Source organism: Nanorana parkeri, unplaced genomic scaffold, assembly GCF_000935625.1.
Source record: "Nanorana parkeri isolate BGI_ZX_2015 unplaced genomic scaffold, ASM93562v1 scaffold713, whole genome shotgun sequence".
Taxonomy (NCBI): domain Eukaryota; kingdom Metazoa; phylum Chordata; class Amphibia; order Anura; family Dicroglossidae; genus Nanorana; species Nanorana parkeri.
The window spans coordinates 78642-89503 of NW_017306981.1; the positions used below are offsets into that span (position 1 = coordinate 78642).

Consider the following 10862-nt stretch of genomic DNA (forward strand, 5'->3'; position numbering starts at 1 on the left):
TCAGCATATATCTTATAGTCCACCACCTACAGTTTTTATAAACAGAGCAGTAAATATGAGAAAAGGAGTCTTGGGATCTACCTGCATCTAAATACAATATATTCAAAATGTGACATTCAGGGGTCTATTCACGAAGCAGCCGAAGGATCTAGCCGTAACTTTGGCCGATCCTTCGGCTAGCTTCGGCCCCAGGACCCCTTCGGTTCAGTAGAACCGAAGGGCTGCTGTACGGGCTATTCTCTTCAGGGTCATGAGAGGACATATACCAATGTCCTCCGGTGACCCAAAACTCAGCATATAGTGGTCTATTGCCCGCTATATGCTGAGAGCACAGAGCAGTGCCACAGCCAGGACGGATCCGGACAAAGCTGTCGAGATACACCCCACTGGCTGATTGACAGCTGCCTCTCTAGAGGCAGAGCCAGCTGTACCTGCCCCCTCCATTCCTCCAGTCAACGCTGGAGAAATAGAGAAGGAAGGGGGGAAAACCCTGCGGGGAGCCATGACTGACAGTCAGCGTGCTCTGCAGGGAGAGGATTGGGAAGTCAGAGAACAGTGGTATGTGCTCGCTGACTTCCCGATGAATAGAGCTGACCTGTGCCAGCTTCAGTGTCGCAGGCCGGCTTGAATTTTGGGAATGAGAGTTTTTCACTCACCCCATAAGATTTACCAGCCAGTGTATTTTGGCAGTAAAACACAACTCTCTTTTTGTGTCAGGGCTTAGGTTTACTGTGCAGTAGAAATTTGAACCAATGGTGAATCTGTTGGATCTGGTGAATTTTTTAGTAAGCTATAGCAAAAACTCATTTAGTTAGGTTGCATGGCAGCCTTGATAAAGGGGGGCTTGTGTACAACCCCTGGAACACGTTGGCGGTCAATTGGTAGATTTTTTTTTATTGTGACAAATATTAGATCTACAAATATTATATCTACAGCTTGGTACTCTCATCCTTTCACTTCATATTAACTAAGTCTCCTAGGGGCTCTATAGGAGTTCCACTGGGCATTAGAGAGCTGTCACATGTTAACCATTATCTCATTCACCCAGAACCTCCGACAAGCTTGTAGTTGTGCATTTCTCCACCCCAACTCTACAGCAGTCACAGTGTGCAGGCAGGGACAAGACCTAGCTGCATTAACTGCATTAGAAAATAGTCAGGGTACCAGGCTGGCTCTGCTGCCACAAGAATATATAGACAGAAATACAAATTGTGTGGCAGGTACAACAGCTACCATATATGTATTTCATTTGTGCATTTAGCGGTTTGTCTGAAGTTCAGCTTTGAGTAAACAATCATGAAAATAAATATAATAAAATGATTTATACCCATTGCTTATGATATGATAAACATTTGTTGAGAAGTCTAAAGGGTGAGGTGAAGCCAAACACGTGTCTACAAAGAGAACCAGGTTTGGATCAGTGGTGTCCAACGTTGCTTGCAGATACAAGTTTTGACCAAGTTCCACATAGTATGGATATTGGTTAATTGGGTATATGAAACTTGGAGAGTGGTGTTGAAGAAACCATACTGAGTTAGGTTGCTTTCCATTACATCATCTGCGTAGTACACAGCCTCAACTACTGTGTTTTGGTACATCTCGCATTTCAGAGTTAGACTTAGTTTTTTTCTGAATGTTACTGTTAGGTCATTAGAATAAGTGAATAGAGTATTATAACTGATGGTTTCATTGTGCACCTGAAAGATAAAAGAAAAGTGTGTCATCCACAGCAGCCAATTAGGTCCTATCTGTTTTTGTAAGCCAACCAAATATTTACTTATGCTTTGGGAAAACTATTTGGCTCATTGCTAGGTGGCAATACAGTTACTTTCTTGGTCTTCCAGGTTTTTAATGTAAACGCGTTAATACTGAATTTGAATTCAGGTCATAGGACAACCACTAAGTAAGTCATGGAGCACAAACTACAGGCTTAACATTTTACAGTCAGTGCAATTATTTAATTTTTAAATGATTAAAGTCACAAATCTTTTTTTTTGGGCCTGTATATTAAATTATGTAATATATGATAGAATTGAAGACAGGGGAACTGAATGTTCTGGGGAACATTACTGCTACTACACATCCTTTTAAGGATGAAATATCTACCAAAGATATCTATACTTTCATATGGTTCACTTATTATAAATCCCCTTAAGGTGTCCATACACCTTGCGATTATCATTCAATTTCCAAACGAAATCTGGTTTTCGAATGATAATCAGCCAGTTGATGGGAAGGGAGCGATCACAATTACTGTACAACTGGATGAATTTCATCCATCGGGGAGGCTAGAAAATGTTTTTCGAACTGTACGACAATCAATGGATTAGTGGTGTTTTCATACGCAAAAAAAGTCGAAACATGAACACAGCGCATGCACAAACGAAAATCCGTTCTGTCGAAATTTGGTCAGTTATATGATTGGAGAAGATAACATGTAAAGCAGGGTGCCTATTTTTTATTTATTGTTTTTTTTTTTAGAAATGACCTTAGCACAGTGTAACAGCTTAGCTTTTTTTACAGCATCATTTCTTATGGTCTGCTAAAATAAAAGTGGAAGATCTTATATCAGCAATCATTTCTACTGGATCATGAGTTTCTATGCAGGGCAGATGTTTCACTATGGAAGCTTAGTCCTCCAGTTTTATTAACCAACCCCAATGTGATTTCATGAAAAAACCCAAAATGCTTTCATGGCACAAGCCATAAAGCTAAATTCACAACTGTTTGCAGAAAAAGGAACCAAGTATGGTGCACCCATTTTCTTACCAGTTTAACAGTCTGACAGCTTTGATAAGGGATGTAAAATGTAAGCAAATCAGAGAAAATCTGAGGCCGGCATTGCACATCGTATAAGTGAATGTTTTCTAGAGAATGGCCCAAGGAACGCAGATAATTAGAAGAGATGTTGGCTTCCATGTGGTCTGAATAGCATGATAGGGTTACTGTGAAGAGAGAAACAAAATCTGATGTTAAGACAATCAGCCCCATGCACACAGCAATAATAAGTCCAGGTGCATTTGGAGCTCATTTCTAAACGCACCCTGAAGAATGTAATGCTTTGCTATGACTGAATGAACACCTAGAGTTTTAGCAGCATCTAGGTGCATTCAGTCTAGCCAATTTACACAAGTTTTCTGCATCCCAGGGCCACTTAGCCTGGTTTTACACAGCTAAACATGTCTAAACCCATGGACATCTAAAATCAGGAAACAGTAATCTGGGAAGTATAAAAATTGTTAATGCTTCCCAGATAACCTATCCGCTGTTTAATGCAGATGGCGTGTGTGCATGAATCCTAATGCATAATGTACATCCGCACATGTAATAAAATGAATCACATATCTTGTCTATGTTGTGCATAGAACCTATGTTTGTACAGTACAAACAATCCTCATGAAACCATTGTAACTGTCAAGAGAAATCCAGCGGTACAATTTCACTTCTTCCATCAATGCTGTTTAGCTGAACGAGAAAAGTCTAGACATGCATGGCTAGCTTAAACTTTAGGTGAAGGCCAAAATCTTACAGGAAATCCAGTAAAAAGTTCTGATCAGTACTCTGTTGTAGTTCGTTTTAATGTAGAGAAAACCTAGTATTATTTGTTTTATTGTTTTTACTATTGCAGCTGGGTTGATGACCAATTAAAGGGTGGGCAGCTTTATGGCAGAAGGAAGGACTGATATGTAGTCTGCACTATAATGGGGAGATAAGGGAGCATGGAACTACAACTTCCATGGTGCCTGGGGGAAGGAGGAGAGGACTGGAGTCTTGCAGGAGCAATAGTGTCTTGTAGCCCTTGTTTTCCCAGAGTTCAGTTTTAACAACAAAAGTAGTAAAAACTGAGTGCCGCCTGAATAATTTTTATTAAGGTATGACACTATTGTGTTTATTTTAATAAGTAGCCAAAAACTATCTGCAGCTAGACAGAGAAAACTCAGAAGAAACATAGAAGGTACCATTCTGATTGTAGGTTGAGACCGCATTGTAAAAAGCAAAGAACTGCAGTCCTGCATCACTGCCATAATCCCGTCTGGAGTATACAATACTCATGCTGTTTGAGGAGGAGATGAAATTCCGAGTAGATGTCCCGCAGAGCTGACCAAGTAATGGAGATTCAAATGGCACACCATCATAGACTTTCAATGAAAAGTATTGACATGATGTGGAGTGTTTTATCCTAGCCATCACGAAATACATAAGAGAAATAAGAGAACTATAATAACTTCAAGAAAATTAAATTAACCAGCCAATTCACTATAAAATGGGAATTGGTCACAGAGTAGGGATAGGTATAGGGCATAGGGAGTGATTAGGGTCAATTAGGAAACTGTGCTTTAATTCTGTTTGATAGCTCTTTGGGAAGTCTTTGTCAAAAGAGGGCATTGAGTGGTCATCTGCAAGTGGTTATAGCATGCTGTTCCAAGTGGAAAGAGTCCAAACACATTATTTAGGTAGCATTTTGTGCCAGATACCACACAAGTAAAATGAAGTGTAAGTTAATATCTGCACTCTGATCTTTCAATAAATGACAACTTTGCAACATATTTGAGCTATGTCATACAGTCATACACCAATACCAACTGAGAGCTGTTACGGCACTTTTAATCAACAGGATCATTTCCCGCATAGTGTTTAATGGGAATATACTGCATTATATCAGACACCGCACACGGAATGAGCACAGGAGGAGAAATGAAGGATAACTTTCTCCTTCAGGTCCATTCCTCTGCTGATTGACAGCAGGCAGTGTGCTGATGCAATAGCAATCTTGCTAATGGCTATTGCAATTTTAAATAGCCAATAGCAGGTTAGCTATTTCGCTGCCCACTGCCTGCTGTTTACAGTCAGTTGCCACCTGTGGAATCTAGCCGCCAGCAGATAAGTGGGGCAGGTGAGGCATGGGAGGGGTCGAGGCTCTCCTTCACTGCCATCAGTAGGAGTCGATTGATATCAGGTGAATGCCTGCCGTTTACATACAGATGCCCGCTCAAGTTTCCGCAGCTGGATGTAAACAGAATATCAGATATTGGTTATCAGCCTGAAAGGTGGCCCATAGTTGATATCGGTTCTGAAAATACCATGAATAGTATAACCAATAGGGAGGGCTTAAGAGGCAGAGACAGGTCAAGCTAAAAGTGGAAGTGAACTCAAAAAGTGAAGATTTACTATGTTAGAGGGAAAATTTAGAAATGTTGAGTGTGTCTATAAAATGTACCTTTTGTCTGGAAATCCTCCAAAAATGTTGTATGTGTGGGTCCTCAGGCACTGCTGTACCTACAGGCCTCATAGCTGCATATCTGCAGTATGTGATCTAAGACAGTGCTGCCTCTGACTGATAGTCGTATCAGATTTGGAGTGAAATATGGTGATGTCATTACTTTGCTGCTAACTGTTTTTCTTGCTGAAGGCTCTGATATCAGAAAGTAAAGCCCTGACCTCAATCAAGATGGTTGCCTGCACACAGAGAAAAGGCATGGTAACTCAGTAATGGGGGGGAAAAAATACTTCAGGGAGACCACAGGCAATACTGGTGATTCAATTTCTGCCTGCCTTTTTGGCACAGCTTCCAGAGTTCAGTTACTCTAACTTTTTCCAGACAAATTGAGATATGCTGGTTGTTTCTACTACCTCCATCTCTGGATCTTCTGATTCTTTTGACCTGCAGTTTGCTCTTAGAGTAAGCACTGCTTTTTATCATATGCTCCCTTTGAGTTACCAGGATTTACCTTAAAATACAAATCAGATGTATCTTCTGCCACCTGCTCTTTATTTTTAGGGGCATGATCCTTTTTCACACGGGACAAGGCTATGTATAGCGAATGCTACATTCACTACTCTTTCGGAACACTGATTTAAGAAAATAGCAATCTCATACTTACAAAAATCTATCAACATTGAGGTGAACTTTGTAATTGTTTTTAACACTAATTTGCCAAATGCAGTGTTCAGGGTTAGAAATAGTTTTTGGTGAAAACATTTCTCCATAGTCCTCAGTTAAAATTCCTCCACATTTCTCTGAAATTAGAAAAAAAAACAAGGATGTGATAGAAACAAGCTTGTTACTTTTGGTAACATATGACAAAAGTATTGTGTACGTCACATGCAATAAATTGTTCTAAAACTATGTCAGATTAAAGAATAGACGCATTTAAAACAGTGCTGGGATGCTAGCATTTTGTCTATTGTATTACAACAAAACATAAGTAACATAACATAATTGTAGCGTTACAGAAGCATGGTTTTCCTCAGTGTCAGCTTGTACCTGTAACATTACTTTTTAGATATGTTTTATACCGAGCCTCAAAACCACGGTTTTGTCCTGATCCATCACTTCTGAATTCAATAGTCATGACATTAGATGAAGTGAAAATTTGCCCCCCTCCTTGACAAATCTTGCCAAGTATATGGCTACTTCGGTACCCATCATATATTGTCAGATAGTCATGATCACAAGTTGGGTTGCTTTCCAAGCTGTTTTAAAATAACAGAAATAAAAAAAAAATTAAACTTACACGTATAGTAAAATATACTGCATATTTGTATACATATTTATAGATGGACAGACACAAATACAGTTTGTTTATACTCACTTTATGCTAGAAACATTTAGATCCACAAAAGTAGCTGGCGCTGTCTGGATTACCCAGTTACACAAGCTGTTAGGAGGGTAGTACTTTGGGTAATGTGGGCAGAAAATGATACCAGTGCTTTGATACAGTAGACCACCACAGGTATAAGTCAGTACTATAAAGATAAAAGAAAACCATTTTTATTCCTTCCACAGCCAGCAAAACAGATAGCTTCCTTCAGCAGAACGACAAAACAAGCAGCTTTCTTCAGCAGAAACAGAAAATACAAAGCAAAAGTCCTCCAACAATATTGCACCTTGTGCAAAGACCTTCCATTAATTTCTGTGGGCTGGGTGCCACACAGTTTGCTATATAGCAGTTGTGGCCAAACAATGCCCTGTTTTGCACATTATTCTACACTATACTAACTACTATATCTGAGGTCTGTGTGGGCATTTACTTTTTTTGATAAAGGAGGTCTGTGCTGGACTTTTCACAAAAAGTAGTTATCCTGTATGGAAAAGATATACAAAAAAAAAGAAGTTAGTTAAAGAGCAAATCTGTTTTTTTTTAGTCAGATAAATGGCAAATCTATTTCTGACCTGCAGTGTTTTTTTTTAACATAAAAACTGGGAAAACAGTTCATATGCATGCTGCATAGCATATCAGGGGCACCTCAAAGGAAAGCTCATATTCCCTTTGTCAAGAAACCCGATTCTTTCTTTGGACCACTTACAAATTGCTTCTCCTCCTATGGAGAGGAAACCCTAGGGAAAAAATAGGAAGGGGAGGAAAGGCCCCATAACTAGGATAATCAAAGGAAGTTAATAGCCAGGCCAAGCCCAGGCATGCTACTCCTCCAGGTCCACAGTTCCTAAAATCATGGGAGAGCATTCATTGGGAGGCCCCTGTAACGAACATGAAGGTCTATTGAAAAATAACGGTTCTGATATTTCTGTTAGGCCAGAGGAAACACAAAGACTGAGGTGACTGAGTAGGCAACCCCATTTATTTTAATTGTGGATGATCTGTTTTATGTGGACGGAACCCATCTCTCCTGTGCAGTCCTGGAAGATGATTGGGGAAATTAATTTCCCCTTTTCTAATTCCCTGCATATAAATCAACTCTTCAATAGTTGTTGGAAATTACTGGAGATATGTTTTATCATGCTGTTTATGCTCCTGTATCAATAATAAACATTTGTGACCTCCATATATGTGCTATGTCAATAAATATTTAATTATTCCATTGTTAGATTTACACAAGGTTTGTTGTCACTGCTGCAATATGAGGTGGCAAGTGTAACTAATGTTGAGAACCCCATAAAACCTCAAACCAAATACATAGTTAACTGTACCAGTCTGTCTGGCCAATGCTGAACTTGCCTCATATCAGAAATCATGAAATACACCCTTGGTTATAAATATATTATATATAATGCTGTAGGCAAAATATTTAAAAAAAGAAAACATAATCACATATAGCTTTAGTGGCTCAGTAAGACTAATGAACCATGTAAAGCTAACAGAACATGAACCTTTATAAAATATAATATCAGTTAATAAAGTATACATACAAGTAGTACTGCTTGCTGTCCTAGGGGGTGCTGTTGTAGTAAAAGTGGTAAAAACAGTAGTTGCAGGAGTAGTTGATGCTGTTGTTGTTGCAGCAGGAGTAGCTGATGCTGTTGTTGATGCTGTTGTTGTTGCAGCATGAGTAGTTAATGCTGTGGTTGTGGCAGCACAAGTAGTTGATGCTGTTGTTGTGGCAGCAGGAGTAGTTGCTGCTGCTGTTGCAGCATGAGTAGCTGTTGCTGTTTTATCAGCAGGTTCTAGTGTATGAACTGTTCCTTCTGGAGGGTGAAAATAAAAAATATTTTTTTTTCTCCATTCCAAAATTTGTACTAAACTTTTTAAAGAACATGCACTTAAGATTCGCAAACACTGCATCTACTATCCCAAACATTATTTTTCTCAAAGGGAAGGAGAACAATTGAACATAAATGTACAAACTAAATAACACAACTTCACTCACTTGGAATATATTTACTTCTAGTGATGTCAACACTTGGACCAAGACAAGTCATATGAATACTGAGAGGTTAAAGCATCCACATTTATGGGCATCATCAATATGAAAAGAATGTATATAAGACCCAAATTGGTATTGAGCAAAAGCAGAATAAAAAAAAAAGTCGGAATGAAACAGAACAAGGAAAAAAGAAAGAGAGGGGGACCCTTTAAAGAAATTACAAACGGCATGCAATTATATTTGTTAAGTCTTAAAGGACTAACAAAGAAGATAAAGGTTTTTGAGAGGATTTGGGAATAGTCTGGATTGGCTGGTTTTGGTAACCCTCTAAGTATCCAGATCAGTGGAAGTCTCAGTTTTCCACCCCACCTAAAACAAAAAGGGGAAGAAATCTAGTATGGGTCCAGTGGGTCAGTAAAATGCTGAAAGTTAATTTTCTAATGATTTTCGGCACCTAATGAATCAAATAATTTTTTTTACCATGAACCAGGAACATCAGATAAACACTAGAGGATTATATTCAAATCTCATCAACCGTTACTTAGGGAGTTATTCACTCAGCTACCAAAGGCAGCAGAGTGAATAACTAAGCCGAAGTAAACTGGGCCGAACACCGTTCGGCTATTCACTTCAGCACTGTACGGATGGTTTCAGCTGTACATTGCCTAAAATCAGTCGTACATCTGCTGGATTGGGTCAGCAAAGAAAATATTGTCATCAATTACCTTTAATGTCAAAATCAAATGTCTTTATTCAACCTCGCCTACTATGTTACCTGAACAGGTGGCTCCAGCATCCTCAGCGTGACCACAGTTACTAGTGCCCAGTCCTCGGTGGGGGCAGGACCACAGATGAGTTTCATTTCCCCGACAATTCAGATCATCTAGTAAAATGTTTCCTTTTCCTTGTCCATAATATGCATTTAGGTTTACTGAAATTGGTTTGCCGCAACCCATTTGGCGGCACACAACTTCTGCATCGGTCATATCCCACATATCATCGCACACTGTTCCCCAATGATCATTAAATAAGATTTCTACCCGACCAGCACATCTTCTTCCTCCATTTATTAGCCTCAGAGCCAAATCTGATATAACACAGAAAACACAATGTAAGCTTCATGCTGAAATGCAATACAAGGCATTACACTGCACTACATACAAGATTAGTAATGACGCTTTCTTATCAGCACCCCTCTTGAAGCACCTACTGAATGCTAAATGGTATTTGTGTTGGTATCAGCAAGGCATGCTCTGCGTTAATGCAGTCCTGAGGATATCAACCAAAGTGCCAAGCAAATGTGAAAACAATTAGCTAAAACTTTTTAAAAGTATAAGTGACACTTCATGGCAATATGATAGGACCAGGGCACTGTTTTACGATTTTACCAGGACAATGGACAACTTACAACTTACTGACTACATTTTCTTTTATTATTGGCGGAGCCCAAAAATAAGTTGCGTCATTGGCCAGTAAAGGAGAAGCAGCATACAGAGGACTTAATTTCTCTTTCACAGTGCTCTGCTGTAAGCACATGGGAATTAGCTGCATCTCTCTCTCCCAATCTGAATTCTGCTCTACTAGATTGCAAGTGGTTGATACAAATTCAAATTCAATATATTGCACTACATGCATATAAAAAAACATTTTTATTGTATTATTATTAATTTGTGTATTTTATATCTGCCTGCAGTTCCGCTCTACTGTGTAATAAAACTATTTACACACACATATACATATACATACACAATCACATGCATAAATGCAATAGGTTGAACTTGATGGACTTGTGTCTTTATTCAACCTCAAATACTGTGGGGATTAAAGCAGAACTCCAGTCTTGCCTTCAACCTTGAACAGCTGTATAGGCTCCTCTCCTGTACTGAAATTGCTTACTCCAATTGCACTGCGCACATTAAGCTTCTCACAGTCTGCATCAGGAGCTACAGCAAGTCAGAAATGGACCATCTCCTGACTAGAGGATACCCGGCATCAACTATTGCTTTCTGCCCGAGCTGAAATGTCCATAACCTGCATTCAACCGATTTCAGTTCTTCCAATCATGGAGGCTCAGCATCACATGTGACCATTAGCACAGCTTCCTGTTTTCAGGAAGCTTTGTAAAACACCCTGCGACCCCTTCCACCAGTGATGATCAGCCTTCATTGCATAAGAAGCAGAGAGACCCAGTGATCATATCAGCTTTCAATATTTTTAGTCTGTGCACAATATTGCCATATATATTAATATACCATATG

General features: G+C 39.3%; 1 protein-coding gene across 1 annotated transcript in view; it reads right to left on the minus strand.

The window, feature by feature from the left end:
- Nucleotides 1-10862, minus strand: part of LOC108793046 (deleted in malignant brain tumors 1 protein-like) — a 63803-nt gene that overhangs the window by 49476 nt on the left and 3465 nt on the right. Inside the window, exon 3 of the mRNA XM_018563952.1 lies at nucleotides 9380-9691. Within this exon, the coding sequence (XP_018419454.1) occupies nucleotides 9380-9691 (312 nt within the window). The remainder of the gene's footprint in view (nucleotides 1-9379; nucleotides 9692-10862) is intronic.